At 37.4% G+C, this 19607-nt stretch overlaps 1 protein-coding gene across 2 annotated transcripts in view; it reads right to left on the bottom strand.

Moving 5' to 3' along the window:
* Window positions 1–19607, bottom strand: part of cracr2aa (calcium release activated channel regulator 2Aa) — a 44397-nt gene that overhangs the window by 2864 nt on the left and 21926 nt on the right. For both annotated transcript variants that reach the window (XM_041254342.1, XM_041254341.1), the window contains exons 8-18: window positions 15200–15290; window positions 14259–14354; window positions 11263–11450; window positions 10854–10925; window positions 9574–9619; window positions 8771–8862; window positions 7503–7881; window positions 6463–6595; window positions 3024–3105; window positions 2151–2265; window positions 1786–1887 (exon numbers count right to left, since the gene is read on the bottom strand). In XM_041254342.1, coding sequence (XP_041110276.1) covers window positions 1786–1887; window positions 2151–2265; window positions 3024–3105; window positions 6463–6595; window positions 7503–7881; window positions 8771–8862; window positions 9574–9619; window positions 10854–10925; window positions 11263–11450; window positions 14259–14354; window positions 15200–15290 — 1396 coding nt within the window. The remainder of the gene's footprint in view (window positions 1–1785; window positions 1888–2150; window positions 2266–3023; window positions 3106–6462; window positions 6596–7502; window positions 7882–8770; window positions 8863–9573; window positions 9620–10853; window positions 10926–11262; window positions 11451–14258; window positions 14355–15199; window positions 15291–19607) is intronic.

The following is a 19607-nucleotide window of genomic DNA, read 5'->3' as shown; positions in this document are numbered from 1 at the left end:
GATGGATGGTTTATCATTCAGAATTCAAGCACTTATTAGTTTAAACACTATGGTATGAACAATTATGAATTCTGGTATGATGCAATACAGCTGAGGCTTTCATTCCTGCTCCTCGAAGTGCCCACAGCAGTCTAGTTTATTGTTTAAACCAGGAACTAAATATTTCCTTTCAACATGTATTATTTTCCTGGGCACATAAGAAATATTTAACAATATAATTGCTCCAGTAACTAAGTTTATCAACAGATACAAACATAATAATAATAATAATAATAATAATAATAATAATAATATAATAATAATAATAATAATAATAACTGGTTTACATAAGCACCTGGACTGCTCAGGGTACTTAAGGAACTCCATTGTCCAAAATGTGGTCTAAATGTCCAGGTTATCTACTGGTTAAGCCATCTGATCAAGATTCTATATAAAATGCCCAAAGTACACCAGCACTACTAAATACACTGGGTCAACTATTCTAAACAGCAGCAGATCCAAATACCGCCCCTGTTTAAATAGTAAAACATAACCAAACTTGAGATTGTACCTTCAAAAGAGACCCTGTTATAGACATAGGTTTTCACAAAGTCCCCTTTGAATGATTTCAACTGTGGAATTTAGTTCTCCCTTCATTTACGTTTTATTCATTTTACAAATGAATAAACCTCACTGAGTCTGATTCTGAACCAGCATACTTTACTAAAGCCTCATCTTAATACAAAAAACAGAATGAAGAGTCACGACTCGTGTACATTCAAGAAGTATTTATATATCATTGAAGCTAATTGCCTGTCATGACTCTTTCTTGCAGAAGCTTGGTTTCCTAAATAGATTTTAAGAACCATACACACCCCCTCCTCACAATCTAGAACATCTCAAAATATTAGTGCCATTTACAATTTCTTTTTTTATATTTATGGATATCTGCATTTTTGAAGATTCGAGAAGGAAGCAGACAGAGATTAGTAGTAGGCGGTAAGTTTCCTTTTAAGGGATCTCACACTGGTAACCATGAGAATATACAGACAAGTTGAAAAACAAAACAATGCATGACCTTTTCAACGACTCAAGAGGGTCTGAACATTAAAAACGGATGCTTTTCTGTTTTTATGGTGAGAAGGAATAAAAAACATTAAGCGAGATTATCAAACCTAAAAGCAGCAGCCTAGAAGTGAGTGCTACTTTCCCCCACTAATGAACTACGTTATTTAAATTTTCACAAATATATCTGAAAGGCAAGATAAACATGCTGTTTTTGATAATCATTACTTGCTATCTCATTATTTGTTGTTTCCTCAACTATCTGAACTGAACTGCTTTGTGGGTAAAATATTAAATACTGCAAATAAACATGAACCAATATGTACTACATCTATTAATCATCCAATCAGTGTGAATGCATATCATCTTGAGATATTAAAGATCAATGATGTGGCTTAAATGGTAGTATATCCATAACCATAAACACTGAAGCACAGATTCTTCATCTCTGATGTAAGCACTAACCAAAGAGTCTGTTTACTTTTCTACCATAAATGAAAAGCAGAAAGCTGGAGTTTTATGTGTCAAGTTAAGACACCTCCTTAAACAGTACTTACGTTACTTAAGAGTTGCGTTGATCAACCTATATAACCCTCAGCTGGATATTTTAGAGCATTTTCCAGAGGTTACACATACAAACAGTATCCTAAGGGATTCTCTTGCCTCAGAGCCTCAGAAACCTTCGATTAAGGTATTTCCAAGAAGGCAATAGTAAAACCAAATAATAAACTAAACACAAACCTTAGCTAACCGCTGCCCTGAGTTAAACTGAACTTCTCGCTCACTCTCCTTGTCTGTTTTGTTTCCTACCAGCATGATGGGAATATCATCTCCTGCTCCCTCCATGACAGGTTTTTATTGCTCTCCATTGTCATTTCGTCTGGTCTATTTCGTTCTATTATCTCTGTATTATGTCAGTCATGACACTTGTTAGATGGAATGTATTATATTCTCTATATATGCCTGCTCGAATAACACGATAATGATTTCAAACAATAATTAAATAAAAAATAATAATAGGAAAAAATACCAATGTAAAAATTTCCGTTAATATTTTAAAAGGGTCAATGTTTTTTTTTTTTTTTTTAATTGGTATTGGATCTTACCTGGACGCTCATGAGCCACTGTCGTACTGATGTGAAGGTGAGCTCGGATGTGATGTCATACATTACAATGACCCCGTCTGCCTTCCGGAAAAACTGTTTCGTTATGCTGCGATACCTGCAAACATGGAATTCAGGTTAGCATGTGCTACAATGACACCAGCATACGCCATTAAAGTACTATTGAACTGTATATATATAATATATATATATATTTTTTTTACTGCACTTTGAATCACTGAATATCAGTTGCAAAAATGTACTTCAGTAAAAATGAAACCTACTGAAATCAAACTAGCCAAACGATTTGAAGAGAGGTCTTTGTTAATGTCTACTTGAAATGTAAGTTTCGTTGTATTTCTATAAGTTTCTTTATAGTAATTTAGTAAACAGCTTCAGATTACATTTTTGTCCCAACGGTTTCTTATTGCAATTACCCAGAATTGTGATTTTCTGTTATTTGATATGTATAGTATTAATGTGCTATGACTAAGAGTTCAGGAGAAGCTCTAGTTCTAGTTGTCTGTCCTAGGCATATGGAATGCAGGTTAAATATGCCTTTTTATTAATAAAGCCGTCGTCATCTAGGAGCAGTTCAGTGTAGTGCTAAAAAAACTAAAGGAAAAATGAGTCAAACTGGCAGATTGGCCGACACTACGGCTGATCCAGTGTATCTATGGCAGGCAGACTGAACTGAACAGAACTCCTGGACTCCTGTAAAAGACATCTTTGTAATAAGAACCACTCAGAACGATTTCAAACATCAGAAGAAGTTAGGGGACAGTTGAAAAATGAAAACCTGAAGCTTAACGAATATCTTACAATTGAAAAGCTATTCAAATTTGAGGACAGTTATTAATTCCGTTGAGCACTTACCTCTCTTGCCCTGCTGTATCCCACATCTGGAGTGCCACCTGGCTGTTGTCCACTGTCACTGTTTTCACACTGTAGTCAATCCCTGTGCAAATGATACAGCAGCTGAAGCCAGTGAACCCCAGATCTGAACCATCAATTGCACTTCAATCAGTTAACAACTCCAGTCTTTACCAAGCACACATAGATGCTTTAAAGCCTCTTTTTTGTTAGCTTTGAGAAACCACTCCCAGAAACCTACAATTTGGTATTATATCATATCACGGTTTAATAGTTATATCCTGTAGCAAATGTGTGTATTTGTTACATCCACCGAGTACATCAGGGGGATAAGTTAATGGTTACACTCTGGTGTACCAGCTATACATAGAGAGAAGGCGTGAGCTCTCTAGAGGCTACATGATTGTGTTTAATTAATACTTTTTAAAAAGTCCTAAGGATGTGATGACATACAATGGTGAAACAAAAAAATGACATACAATGTGATTCAATGTGAACAACAAGAATAATTTGGTAATTGAGGAAAGACCCATACCAAATAATACAATTCAGATGCTTTAAACAAACAGACTCCTGAACAAACCTGGGAACAATGCTAAATTACCACGATCTACCCATATATAAATACATTAAAAACTAAACCTTCAAGTTTTTTAAGTCACTAACAGCAAATGTGATTTGGAAAGCAAAAGAAAACCCTAGCACAGTGTATACTGCATAGGTGGAAAATTAATAATGGAATGTGACAGAGAAAATTAATAATGGAGTGTGAGTACGCAGTACAAAGGGAACAGAGTGCTCTGGACTAGATGGCTTGACAGTTCATTCCCAGGGTTTGGTGGAAGTCAACCATCTAGAAAGGGGGCTCAGCTGTGGTACATTAAGTCATTGCTCCAGAGGGAAAGCGATGTGGCAACCATGGAATGGAGAAAACTCGCTAACCAAGGGGGCGTGACTGAAGGTTCAAATAGGGGATGTAGCTTGGTGATCTGTTCCTTTTTTATGGCTAAGAGAAATGCTGAAGGACAAAAGTAAAATAACTGTGAGTGTTTAGTGTTTGTTTGTTTTGTCAAGTCTACTTGTACTGTTTGTTATTTATTAGATGGCTAAAACAATCCAGCGCTGTCTCTACAGGCCAACGCAAATACTGGACAACACTTCACCACTGTGCACAAGTAAATTGTATTTCACCACGGGCCCTACAGCACTCATTCTGTGACTGTGTTTGTGTTCAGTGTGTTTAAATACCATGTTTATTATTTTGGGTCTAAACCTTGTGTTATTTAACTGTGCATTACACATTGTTGTGTAGTGCCAGTCCTCCATTATTATTTACTGTTGTGATCAGACTTTGGATTACAAATAAACCACCATTTCACCAATACTATGTTGTTTGTCATTGTTTCTTGAGCACTCCATCACCTCTACACCTGCGCACTGCAAACCACTTTGACAAATGGAGCTATGAAAACATATTTAAAAAATAACAAAAAATGCAAGGTTGGGAAAAGGTTTTGCTTGTGCAAGTGCGCTGTATAACTAATACACACAGCACTTACAGTAAAGAAGGTCAATGCAATATATTGGTGCCCACACGAGGGAGCTACACGCACTTCTAATGCCCATTCCACTCTGTCTATCCAGAACTTTAAAACATCTAGATACTGCTGCATACAATACTGTGCAAAATAGACAAATGCTTAGAGAAAGACATCTTTAGCAATGTATTTTTGGCTAAAATCAGAATATTTGGGTTCCAATGCAAGCAGAGCAACACGGAGTGAAAGGGTACTGTTTTCAAAGTTATGAAAACACAAAAAAAGAAAAACAAAGATTAGGCACTACATCTACTAAAACATACTTAAAAGTTATACTGAGGTACCATATCAGTCGAAACTCTTGCTACTTAACTTAATGTAAAAAAAGAGAGCGAAAAGAATTGAAAACCATAGCTACTGCATCTTTAAATGGATTAAATATCTGGTCTGGAAGACACATGTGACAAGCAGCTGTGGAATTCTGCCAACAGGACGATGCATCCTGCCCCACCATACAATAACATTATGACACGTGATGCACATGACTAGAGTGGGATGCCAAAGAGTGACTTTTCAGGGCATGGGAACCAGGCCCCCAAAAACTACAGTTAATAAGTAAGAAACATAAATTAAGATGCATATTTGAAATAAATAAAACCTTAAAAACACACACCAATTTATATCAGCTCCATTATATTGTGGTATTCTAAATAGGTCTTGGACTGTTCCAGCACAAACAATTGAATAACAAATAGTCTTAAATACTGTTCTATGGAATTCTGTTCTCAAGGGGAACCACAATAAATGTTTTCATAATTTTGGGAATCAAAGTCGTACATTAGTACCTTTACTTGAGTACTGTTGTCCGAAAGCGTTGTGTGTCTAAGGTAATGGTTATCGAGTGTAAGAAGACAAAAGGCTCTGGTATTGTGCATGGCACTTAGCTTGCTGACACTGACTAGCATCAATGTGGATTTTACATTCATGAATTACTCATCGGTACAAAGGCTAAGCAATGTTTAACACAAAAAGACACATTTTCACAAGCTTCTTTGTATCAGAAAGGAAAAAACACAATCCTATAAGGTTTCCAAACCATAGATAAACAATTGTGACATTTAGTAGCTTGTAAGTGGTCATGTAAGCAGGTTTGTATCAGTTTGAGAATTCTAATTATAAAGATAAACAATTCTAACAAGGATTTCAGGTAAAAGTCTCTGAAAATTTCACGTACTGTTTTTAGTGTCTATGTATTCTCATTCATTTTTTAAATACATTTATAGGGTTTTTGATGATGGATAATTTTTTTATTAGGACTTTTATTTTTTTAAAGGCGTGATGGAGTAGAGTATACAGTATGTACACAGTTATGTGGGCAGGCTTTAGGACCTTGTAGACCACTGCTGACCTAACTTCAGAGGGAACGCAATCGGAGCTCAGTCAAACTCACTGTGCTGCCTTCAAACAAACGCCCCCCTTACATTTATATGCACTGAAATCTTGGATTTTGATAAAAAAAAAAAAGTTGTAATTTTCTAAAACATAGTTGTTGTTTTTTTGGTATACCAAATGGCAATATATATGTAATCATCTCAATGTGGTTTACTAGCAGTTGTTTTGTCTTGATTCACCTACTTTTTAATTTAAAAAAAGAAAGGGGCCACCCCTGAACAAATATGTGAACAAGGAATGCCTTTCTCATCTGCAGAATAGAGGAGACTTTCTGTAATGCAATTTACTTCTAGTGGTAGGGCTCGACACAGCAGAGACATGAGCTGACAATGTTCCGTATCCAGAGGACTAAATGCATAAATGCTGTTTAATATCATCAGGGCTGCACTGTCAGTGCAGATTGAACTCTTGGAAAAGGTTTTTTTTTAGATGATGCCAGGCGAGCTACATACCTACTGTGGCAGATGTGCCGGGGTAGAAACAGTCATCACAGAAGCGTCTCAGAAGAGATGTCTTACCCACACTGGAGTTCCCTACAAGAACTATTTTGAATACGCGATCCGGGGTGGCAATGTGTCCTTCTTCCTACAAGGAAAAATCCCAAGTTACTTCTTTAACTGTAGTTGACAACACTTGATTAGCTCAATTACTAAGTACTGAAATATTACAAAGCATCACATAATAATAATAATAATAATAATAATAATAATAATAATAATAATAATAATAATAATAATATTGGGGCATATGTCAGATTTCCAGTGAGTTATGTAATTGCTTTCCCATCTGTGCTGAGCACAGGCCTCTAGCTGTTTTGTCTCCGGAAAAAGCAGAGAAATCCTTTCAATGGCCAAGTGAGACCGATAGGAGCAGACAGAAGCCGAAAAAAGGGGGCGTATCTGAGCAATACACATAGCCCCTGCACCACTGAGATAACACGGATACAAACAAAAAAGATAGCTGCTTCTGCATCCAGCGCTCAAAGATACAGACATTTGCAGAGCTTTTTGAGATGTTATAGTAATAAAATAATGACTTGGATTGCATTATTGAGGAGTTTGGTGATAAAATGAATGATCAGGAGAGAATTTATCAGTATGCATGACTATGAAGAGGTATGTGAAAAATACAGCGAACAAGGGGTGGGACTTGACTGGAGATCCAGTCCTGAGTTTCCTGTTGATATGCAGTGCCTTTTAAACCTGTTTTACGCTGAAAAAAAATATATATTTAAACAGCGCGTGTGAAATAAAGAGTGTGTGTGAAAATAAATTGGACCTGATGCGCCTGACAAGCGCTGAATAAATTGACCGCTAAGGGTTAAAGCAGTAAGGAAACTCCAGGGGTTGACCCATAGAACAAAACTTATTATAAAACTTATACAAAATCATCTTACGAAACTTCAGGATGCATCCACTTCCCACCTGAAACAAAAGTGCGCCAATCTCGTGTGCTGCAAAGTGGTATGCTGTTTTGTTACAATGGTACTCACATGTGCCACTGTCTCCTTGCCTACTGGCTGCCATCTTGGAGAGGATGGTGCCCCACTGCTGGAGACCTGGTCCCTCTGCTCAGAAGGGTGCTGGTTTGTCCCTAAAGCTGCAGGAGATGTATAAACAGCTTCTGCCTGCCATCTCTGTCCCACCTCTTCTTCCTCCTGCTCCTCAGCCTCCTCAGCCCATTCATTCAGCTGGATCCCATACTCCACATCCAGGAACTGTGGCAGGTGGTCTTCCTCAATGGAGATGATCCTTTTGAGGTGCCGCTTCTTCATCATTTTACTCTCGTAGTCGTTCTCTTTGTTCGCCTGGCAGTGTCCATTCATACCGTCCGAGTTTCTCCTTGTTGATAAGACATCTTCTTCATCATCACTGCAAGGATTAATAATTATTACACATTATTTGATTTGATTTGTTGTTGTTGACCAATTTCTAATATTTCAGGTGCCATGTCTTTTTATTTTTAATGCTGTTTTTTTTTCTGAGACATATTTAGAAATTAAGGGACTATTTAAAAAAAAAAAAAAATGTTTTTGTGTGTTTGAAATACATTTTCAGTGTGAATTTCTATTGCACACTGTAGATTTGTTTTCCCTAGCTTTTCATAGCAAACACTGCCAAGCAAGCTGTATAACTGAACCTTTGTTTTACTTCTATTAAGTACCATGGGTGATACCTTAGCAGTACTCCAGATACATTGGCACAAAAAATAGAAACATCTGCCAAATACAGAACACTCTTTTGAGTATGAATATTAATTTAGTTAAATCAGTGCTGTCCTGGCTGCTTATTGAGGTGCCACACCCTGATGTTTCTGATTTTTATGTTTAGGTATCTACAGGGAACTAATATGTGGATTGAAAAGCAAACAAACAAACAATCACAGTTAGATAATAGCTTTCAAAGAGCCAACATCCACAAGCAGGGGAAATACGTGCCACATCCTTTCCTTTTAATGTAACTGCTGAACACACTGGGTTTAAACTCCCACACAATTCTGGCACTGCAGTAATGGCTTCCTTGCATGTACTGTTTTAAATAAGCCTTTGGAAAACTCTCATTACTTCAGTTCAATATGTTTTGATAATGTGGTGCATTACTGTTCAGCGAGAGGACCGTTTTCTCTTATTAAAAAGTACTTTGGTTTAAAAAAAAAAAAAAAAAAAAAAATCCTACAATGGCTTTACTTTATATTACAACCGGGGCAATTGGAACAGCCAGAATAATTGACATTAAAAGCACATCACAACAACTGATTTACCTTTTCAGGGACGGTTTTCGCTCTGTGTATTTACCAACAATCGATCCAGATCTCTGATTCCAGGTGGAATTTGAGACTGAACTCTTAGGCTTCTGCAGGAATTAAATACATTCTGTTAGTTTCTTGACATACGGTACCTCATGTTCACATTAGCATCATTTGTTTCTTCTGAGAATCGGCTTTGAGAAAATACGGGTTCTTACTGGCTGATTTCACAGACCACAGTCAGCACTAACCATGGGCTGGGTAGGTGTCTAAGGTGTCTATCAAGTGTTTACTGCCCATGCAATTAGCAAAATATATCTAGTCTTATTTATTTTTAGGTCACCGATCTAAAAATTATTCAAGAAATTAAAAAACCCATAGGTTACACATGTTAAAAGATGGTCAATGCATAGTCGAATGATAAACCACAAAATTAATGTGCACATTTACTATAGTAAACTTTAAAAAGGGAACAAATCCGATCAAAAGGTGCAATCGTGTATTTGACCTGTTTTCTTTCCATTGAAATGGCCGGTTTGAATGTCACCCAGCCACTGGCACTCACACATCGAAGATCAGTCCTCAGTTTCCTTAATCCAGTCAATCACCTCTTTATACCTGGGGGGGTTTCTGGGGTCTGCCAAAAATGGAATTCTAACCTGTATTTAATAATCTATAGTTTTAGACAGTGCACAGCAGGAGTATAAAAAGATAAATAAAAGCAGTTTGATTAATTGATTGCACTGCCTGCCACCCCTACCTAAAATAAACAAAAAAGTCAAATAGAAGACTCTTGCGTTGGTGAGCGATTTACTTACTTCAAAACAAACATCCCGGTCATCTCGAAGATGCTTGTTCATTTCCCTAAAGAGAAATACACATATATTTTCTTTATGAGTTACTAACTTGTGCAAACACGAAACACATTAACTAATGATCTTTTATTTGTACTGTAAGTCCATGAAAAAGATCACCTAATTACATATGTGTTAGCTGTCGGAGAGCGTCTCTCAATGACAGATACTAGATTGATAATAGTTGTGGACTGGTTAAGCCTATCTGACCTTATGTGAAACAGCTAGCAAGGCATTATGTTAATCAGTGAAAATCAGTTAAGAAGTAAATACTGTTGAAAGTGTGTAAATGTGCATGTTGGTGTCCTGGACCCAGGGCACTGAAACGGGTGGTAGAGAGAGAGCCGTCTCAGGATGGGTGTTGGATTGGGCACTGACACACAACATGTAGGATCCTTGCACAGACTGAGTACACCATGCATGGCTCTCCTCTTTGTGGTGCCTGAGTGATCAACCTCAATGAGCATGCTAAATGGAGTGTGTGCAAGCTTATTTCCTGTGCTGTCCAGTGCTGTGCTGCAAAACAAAACTACAGCAAGAGATTTATGTTTGTCTTTTGCAAAAGCCGCTTTGGTATCTGCATCGTAGCCCATTGTACATGCTACTGCCACCACAAACGTGTTGTAGTCAGTATAACTGATACAAGACAAGACCATATTAAAGCCTTATGTTTTTCAGTTTCTTCTATCTCTTCAACTCTACTAAAACATATAAAAACAGGTGCTTCCTGTAAATATGCCCCTGCTTGCAAGACAATACAAATATAATAATGTAATTAAGTGATTCTTTTCATGTTTTTACACGTAAAAAGTTGTAAAAACCTGACTTTCCCCTCTTTGGCAGCAATGTGCTTCCCATCATTTGTATCCTGTTGTTATTTCTGAAATTATTTTGTTGCCTTCAACCACTTTGATGAACTAAACAGCGGCATGATCTAAATTAGGTTATTCTTAAAATCTAATGTGAATCCCCTCCCAGTTTATTTAAATGTTCTCCTTCAATAAAAGACATGTGATCACAAACATCTACAGAGCAGATGTGACCTCTGTATTTCTAATATAGTACAATGGATGTTTATTCTTATAGTAGATTACAACCTCCTCCCTGAGTGGCATGTTTTAATATTTTCAAACAATAAAAGAAAGCCAGCATTCATTCAGCCTCTTGCTCAGTCAGTGACTGACCTTGTCTAGTAAATGCAGAAGCTCTTGTTTGTCATAAGTACAGAATTGATCATATGTTACCTCAGCAGGTCAAGTTGCTTCAGCAGACCTGCTCTCTCTCTTTGTAGTCCTTCTGTAACCCTGTATACCTCTCTGTGCACAAATAGAAAAAAAACTGTCAAAAATAAAACCCTAATTATATTTCCTTGATTTTCTAGGTTCAGATCCCTGCATCCCTGAGTCTAGTACATCCTGTACATGCATTTCATCATAACACAGTAACACCAACAATACTCTTCTGCTATTTGACCCCTATCCTTTCCTTGTTCCATGGAAGCATTTAATCACATTTTCCAGGTACTTGTTACGTTTCCAACCTTATCGAATGCTAACACATGAGCTACAGGTGCCCCTCTATAACTGAGCCATATCTTAGTGAAACTACAAGGCTTTGAACGAATCCATCCCCAAGGCGTCTCTTGGTGCTTACATCTCTCTCTCCTCGTACAGCCGAGATGCTTCCTCATGGAGATGTTGGAGCTGCTGCTGGGCCAGGGCCAGCTCCTGGCAGGTCCTCTCCAGGTCCTTCCCCAGCTCCTCGTTGGTCTGCTTCAGCTTCACGTTCTGCACCTTGGTCTCGTGCTGCTTGCTGTGCAGATCCATGCACTGAAGCTCCAGCTGGGCAACGATAACAAACAAAACTGTTTCAACCTCAGCAGCTCTCTAGGTGAAGCCTGCCAAGAACCATGAAAGAGCTGCAATAAAGGTCACAGTAATGATAAAGGTTTCAAAAAAATAGCAAATTAATTTTTAATATAGGTTGTGTGTTCCATGATGTATGTATCGCAAGAATATATTTTTCAGCAATTTCTCAATTGCCAATTGGGAAATTATGTCAAGAGAGAAATGAGTTTCCTTGATGTATCCAGATTATGCTCTTTATAGATAATCTGATTAAAATCGGTGAGGGGGAACAGAATACCAGTGGTATTGTTTTAGGTGGGACCATGCTCTGGATACATTATGATTCTCATGAGCAAAAATTGAGAAATATCCTCCGCTTTATTCACAAGCTGATTTATGACCCATGATGTTTGAATACAAAATATGAAAACTATATATTGCCATGATATGAAAAACACAACCTACAGCAAAGGTACAATGATGCATTTCTTTTAAACCTTTTCGTGCAACCCTTTCTTGTAAACTTTTGGTATTAATGAAATTGTTCCAGAGCTTGAATTCTTTAAAATCATTCTGAAATGCATTGAAGACATTAATAAAACACCATAATTCCCATCATAACAAACATTGTTTAAATATTGTGTTAAATCTTTGTGAATAGGGCCTATTGACCATGATTTTTTTAGACCCACATTCTGTCTATGCGGCACCATTAAGAGGAAGATTTTTTTTTAATTTTTTTTAATCTATACTGGAATATGTTCCTAGAAGCTTGTGAATCTGGAATTCCCAACACGTACAGTCTGAATTTCAACAACACCACTGATTTACACCATTTTACACATTTAGACAAAAGATGCCGGTGAGGCAGAGGGGACCCACTGCTGCTGAATTCCACCTCTTCAAGCTGAGATCACTGAGAAGACTGTCACATATGGGAAAATGATGTAATAACCTCCACACTGAGAAGAATAAAAATAAGTACACATCTTAAAGACGGCTAATGCTACCTCCAGCTCGGTTATCCTTTCCCCATATCCAGCCGACATTCTTTATAAACAGAAACCATGTTGTCAGTGAGAAACGTTGCAAAGTGCGTTGGCGATAGCAATAATAAAAGAGGTGCCAGGGATTTTTAAAATCTGTACAAAAGAAATGACTAATGACTTGTGCACATAATAAAGACAGAGTGTGCTTTATGAAAAGGTGATTAAGAGAAATTGGCTAATATTATATCCCATTTAGTATGATTAGCCTTAAAAGCCCTGCTGAGAATTTGCAAGGCAGTTCCAGAGACAGAGATCATTAAAATATCTTAATTTATGTTATCAGTGTGATGCACTCTGGCTCTTTAGCAACAACTGCTTTTATAACCAGGTTTGTTGTTTATCACAAGCATTGCCAAGTAGAGGAGTAAACAACTTTTAATTAATATGACACTACAACCGGTGGAGTAGAGCAATTACCACTTCATTGTGATAAAACAATGGTGCATGTCTTCCCTGATAACGTCGTTCCTGTTGGGAATGGTTCTTTATGAGAATACAGGTCACAATATAAATAATTTAGCCTTTTTGCATTTTATTGACTGAATCACAACAAAAGGCATGAAAATAAAACCACACATTGTACATAAAAGGGAAAAAAATTGCAGTTTGTCATCTCTTGATGTTCCAATTACCTTACCTACTTATTATTTTGCTGCTTTTATATTAACACAGAAACAGGAGACCTAAGTGCACTTATAAGTTTGCATTCATTTCAAGTACTGTAGTTGTATAAGGACATGTCTATTCGGCTCTGTGACAGAGTGCCCGCTCCTGTGTTATCTACTATCTGTTATATGTTGCGTGTGGTGTGTTAAATGTTGGTGTATAGTCATTGGTACACCGGATATAAACGGGTCTGTGTAACACGAGTGTTTAAAATGTATATTTGTATGTAGGCACGAGGATTGCACAGCACTTCACGTGCAAGTAAAAAGTAATAATATGTGAGCACGGGGAATTGCACTTTATTAATTCACGTGCAGTTGTACCGAGACTTCAATTGAATGATTGATTAGCAATCGAGTCTTGGTACAGCTGCATAAAAGCAACATGTTTTCACCCAACTCAGGTTGGGTGTTCGGTGAGTGGAGAACTGGAGAGAGAGAGGAGGAGAAACCAAATAGAGTTTAGAATCAATTGCTATTACGTGCTGGTGGAACCAGCACGATACTTGTTTGTTTAAACTCACCGTGTTTGTTAGTCTGTCGATCTGCTTGCCGTTTTGTTAAGTGTTAGTCCGTTTTTGTTTGTATATTTATTTTGGCGTGAAGTGCCGTGTCCTGTGTTTTCTGTTTGTTAAACCTTTTATTTACAATAAACCGGCACAAGCAAGCGCTCCCATCATTTCAATTCATCCGTCCTGTCTGTGTGTATTCCTTTCCTGGTTCTGATGCCGCCCACTTCGGCCATCTTTGTGACAGGCTACAAAATTCTGCTTTATTTTTTTATGATGCAATGGAGTGCAATAAACTGACACAACTGTAATATACTTAACATGCTTGCGGGCATCTTTAATGTATTTAAGTATTCAAATCACTACATTATGCAAGTTCAAAAGCTTCACTAAATCTGTAAACTTGAACAAAAGGTTAAACATACTGGCCCTTTTCTCTGTCGTTTCTCTTCAAAATCAACCCTAGATTTTTGACATTCCCAAAGACAACACTATGAATTATGGTGTTGCAAAGTACCAAATATGCTTTCGGATATTTTATGCATTGAATAAGTGCAGGCAGCCAGTGCTCATAATCACCCTCCTCTGCTTCTGAACTAGCTGATCCAGCTCATGCTCTTTTCTTGAAAGCTGAAGCTCCAGATCTTGGCTAAGAGACAGGAACTTCTCTGAATCCTGGTTAAACACAAAGAGGAAAGTGTTACAGTGTAATCAAACCAAGGAAAACACTGCTCAAGTTACCATAATCAAAGCTTTCAAATCCATTGTGTTACTTCTTAACAGTGTGAGCAACATATAGCTGCCCTCCCCTATTTTCATTGTGGCGCATGCTTTTTAATTGTTTTACTGTAATTCAGAATATATTGATTACTAAAACATTTCAATATACATCAAAATAATACTGTTCTTCCTAGGTACCAATTACTTCCTGCGCTGTGATATGATTGCAGCCAGACCACTAGCATGATACTGACACAGAGCACAAGTAGTGATTAGGTACCAGGAAGGTGTGTTAAATTGTATAGCGTTGTATTTGAAATATCTGAAAACCGAACTTCAAAACATCTTTAATGGAAGAAAAATTAGACCCATGATAAGGTTGATAGCGATAATAAGAGCTCTTCTTTAATCTCAAGTTTTTTTGTTTTTTTTTATTAGTTGCCAATAATCTTTTATTATTTTCTCCCAATTTTGAATATCCAATTATTATTTAGGCTCAGGTCACCACTACCACCCCTGTGCTGACTCTGGAGCGGCGAAGACGAACACATGCTGTCTTCCGAAGCGTGTGTCTTCCGCTGACTGCTTCTTTACACACTGCAGACTCACCATGTAGCCACCTCAGAGCTACAGCATCGGAGGACAACGTAGCTCTGGGCAGCGTATAGGCAAGCCCGGCCAGACTACAGGGGTCACTGGTGCGTGGTAAGTCGAGAACACCCTGGCTGACCAAAGCCCCAGGGTAAAAACCACTGGCGACGACTAAGAAAAAAAAAGAAAAAAAAGAAAGTTTTGCTCACTTGCAGAAGTATTCTCTCCTTTTCTTTGTTTATTTGCTGTTCCATTTCTTCATAGAGCCGCTGCATTTCATCATCATGAGTTATTGCCTTCCTGCATGAATGGGAAATAAAAACTGTGCTTCATTTTTAGGATTTTCAAAGAGAAAAGAACACAAAGTATAACATTTTATGATCATTTTTGGTTATTTCTATCTGCATTTAATTTGAAATATGCACATTAAATAATAACTAAAGAAGCAGGAGATTCTTAATAGGATTGATGTACATGCATAGTATTACAACAGAACTGCATTGAAACCAAAGTAATTATTTTCTTAGATAGACACAGAAATGTAAAAGACAAATGAATGACAATATCAGAAGTCAACTTTTGCTTTTCAGGGACAACTTTAAAAGATAACAAGTGGCTTCTACTGGTGACTAACAGCTAATTACAAGACTGACTTCTGGGTGCCATGTTTGCAAGCTCCTGAATAAAGCTCCTGCATTGAATTTGTAACTGGTGGGGGCTCATTCAGAAGACTGCTAAAAGACCTCACCTTGACAGCTGGCAAAGTCACCCCTAAGGCATTGTATGTTCCATTACCTGCCTACGAACACTTACTGTAGTTGTATACAGTATACCAAAACAAAAAAAACAAAAAAACACTGCACCCAATTTATTGCACTTTTCTGTCTAGCTGAGCTAATTTACCCATTAATTTACTGTTTTTATCTTTACTCTTTAAAAGCTCTGTGAAACTGTAAGAATGTGTTAATAAGCTTTTCTGCAGTCCAGGACATCATCTTGAATACAGAGCACACACACACACACACAAAAATAACAACAGTACTTCAATATTCATTTTAATGAATATGGCTGCATTCCTTGTACCTGACAGTAAGATTACAGTGAACAATATCACAATTTGCTTTTTAAGAATATTTTATTTATAACTTTCCCAGAAGAACTAGTCATGTTGCAAAATTAAAAAAAATTTAAAAATTTACAAAAATCATGTATTTACATTATCAATGTATTACCTACTTATTTATTATATTATCCAAATTGAAAATGTTGAGGAAAAAGCTATTTGAAATAATTAGTATCTTTTTCAATACTGTCCTGAAACGTTTGTAAGGACATGGCAGTCCCCTCGTCCTTGTCATAACTTTTATTAGTGTTAAGAAACACGTTTGAATTGAAATATGTCTTCATAGTGTTTTGTTTCTGTTTGTTTGTTTGTTTGTTTGCAAACCTTCAGGTGATGAATTTTGAAGATAGGAGAAATGACACCATACTGTTACAATTTGTCTAATTCATATTTAAAATATGACCCTCTGCATGCTTTGCATGCTGATTAATGGTTCGTTTAACATAATGACAAAACAGGATTGGGCTGTTGTTCCATACATTATTACTGTGGTTGAAGTGATGTAAGGAGTAGTGTAGTATAGCGCATCTTAACAAACAGCTCTTACGCATCTCCTTACAAAAGGTATGCATTTATATATATATAATGCCTCCTAGGTCACAGCAGAAGGTCGTTTAATTCAATTTCATATGAAGTCCCCTGCCAATGGAACTGCAGGACTCTTAGGCACTGGCAGTGTGTTTAGAAGAGGACTGTATTCAACTTTTCTCTTTTTTTCTTACATTTCAATTTTGTGCAAAGTAGAAAAAAAACCCAGAGTGCTTAAAATAACTACCATTATTAAAGAGGCTCTACAATGCCTGCCTTTAGAAACAGACAGAGAACGGAGACGTGAAATCAGTCAAAAAGGGTGTAATAGCCCAGGACAGGCAGTAATCTAGTGAACTACAGGATCAAACAGAAAACACACACACATGAGAAGTGTCCACCTGTACATTATCAGCTTATATAGAACCAGGCATAGTTCCCAGTATATGTATAGCATTAATCACATTTTCACAGCACAAGACTTCAAAAGGTTGTTCAAGTAGGCTGTTCAACTTTTAAATGACAAATAAACGTCCTCAAAGGCAGAGTTACCATCCTCAAAGGCCACAGTAGGACGAGCTACCATCCTGTAGGTGTGTCTGCCTGCCTGTCAAAAGCTAAAGGAGGAACTATGGTCATATTGGTTATAAAGGTCTGCTTATTGAAATGTTTACAATAAATTCCCATTAGATCAGCTGTTTACAGCGGTATACAGTGATAAATTTATGGCTGGTTGAGTGTATGAGGAAATAACCTATTCCTGATACTAGAGACAGCAGCCGAGGGCTGTTTTTGACTTGGAGGGAGATTTGTTTGTTTGTAGGTGTATTGTACGATGAGGTAAACATTACGAATTCTAAAAAACGATGAGGCCCACCCACTGGTTTATTTAAAATGTTGTTGTTAATAAAACCATAAATGGTACAGAACAGTTGCATGTGTATTCCAATAATTAAATATTTAATTTTCAAACAGATCATATAGACTGAACAAACCCCTTGTAAAGCATCTAGCTGCAAGTCTGTACATATATATTCCCACGATTAAAAGGCCATGTGAAAAGCTCAGAGCTAAACCACATGATGTGGAAGAACACTGCGATCCACATTTTTCAATTGACTACTACTCACAGAAAGAAATGCTCAAGGATATTGGGTCTTGTGTATAAAACCATGCTAGCTGAATAAAAATCAGCTGAAAAGGTGAGGCTGTTCTGAAGACTTAATACAATCTGAGATTACAAACTTTGAGAGCAACTATTATAAAAAAACAAAGGTAGTTGTAATGCCCATGGTTTAAGCTGCTTTAAAACAATGGCATTCTTGAGCTACTTGTGACAAGGAGGCTGGTTCTTGCGCAAATGTGTGCAGCTGGGACGCGGAACAGGAGACGTGTTGCTCGGCAACCAATTAAGCAGTGAGACTCGTCCGGCACTGAGCTGACTGGGAGGTCCGGATTGGCTAGGGGGCGTGCCCGGGGAGGCTGTGTGCAGCTCAAAAGGCATCTGTGCCACAGCTCAAGGCGACTGATTGTCTTATGTGGCAAACTTTTATTTTTATCTTTGTTTTGTTTTGATTTTTTTATTAAATCTGACACTAGGGCTACAATTGCTGGTACCCTAGTGGCATCATGTGTGTGTTAAATAAATCTGCGCGCCTGTGCGGCGTGTCAACACCCAATGCTCTGTGTCTGCCAATTCAGTGAATAATTCCGTTTTTAAGACTTGGTTTCTTCTAAACTCTTAACACTGCTGACCAGTGTAGACGTCTAGGAAATATAACTCAGTGTATTTAACACTCATGACCAAATCAATGTTTCGCGGTAATCTACTGTGTGGTAGTGCCCTGGAATGGAGCTTCTTGATTGATGAAAGTTTCTGCTTTAGTTGTAATGTCCTACATGGTGGTCATCCCCTGCTAAATAGTTGACCTAAGACAAAATTAGGTTTTCCAAACCAAGACAAAGGGTATTAATATGATACTACAAGGAACATTGACTGTCAACTGAAACTTCCCCCCATGGGAACAAAGATTGTTAGCTTTTTGCACTGTAAATGCTTCATGTACACAATTGTCAATGGATATTCAAAATGCAGCGCCACTGTGTATATTTAAACATTTGATTTATAACCATTTCCTTGCTCACAGTATGTGTAATCAATAACTATTAAATGATTTTGTGAGAATGAATGGTGTTAAATGTAACAGTCTATTTTATGTTCTCTGAGTGCTTTTTCAAAACAAGCTGTCTGAGCTAACTTGTTGAGATGAGCACATTTCTAGTCTTTCCCAGTATAGCAAAAGACCTCATTAAAGTCAGCTGTAAAGAACTGAATGTTTCTCATGGATAACCAATTATCAGAGACAAACAGTTCCATTGGTACTGTCTAGCTGTTTATGACTGTTACCAATCAAACACATTTATCACACAATTCTAACAGCTTAACAAATGACATTCATAGTCTATTAATGGTTAATGTTAAGCCCTTAATCCAGTTTATTACTAAATTCAATTACACCATGTTTTCTTTTTTCTTTCTGCAGCTCCTGTGATGCCTTCTGATCTAATTTTTCTAAGACAAAAGACCTGCTGTTTGAACAACCCCATGTACCCCTGACAGACCCATTGCATGTGTATTTAAGCTGTGTCTAAAGTAGGGTTGGAACAATACTCTTGAAGAGTGGATTCCTGCTTCCATGCACTTCAGTGAAGAAGAGCATTGCACACAACATTACCGGTTAGTAGTTTAGATGTAATTCACATCTCAGTGCAATGGCAGTTCAGACTCAATGTGTAAAGCTCAGAAGAGCATTGCACACAACATTACCGGTTAGTAGTTTAGATGTAATTCACATCTCAGTGCAATGGCAGTTCAGACTCAATGTGTAAAGCTCAGAAGAGCATTGCACACAACATTACCGGTTAGTAGTTTAGATGTAATTCACATCTCAGTGCAAAGGCAGTTC

The sequence above is a fragment of the Polyodon spathula genome, chromosome 7 (genome assembly GCF_017654505.1).
Source record: "Polyodon spathula isolate WHYD16114869_AA chromosome 7, ASM1765450v1, whole genome shotgun sequence".
Taxonomy (NCBI): Eukaryota; Metazoa; Chordata; class Actinopteri; order Acipenseriformes; family Polyodontidae; genus Polyodon; species Polyodon spathula.
The sequence above is the reverse complement of the archived record's forward strand: the minus strand, read 5'-3'. Positions and strand labels throughout refer to the sequence as shown.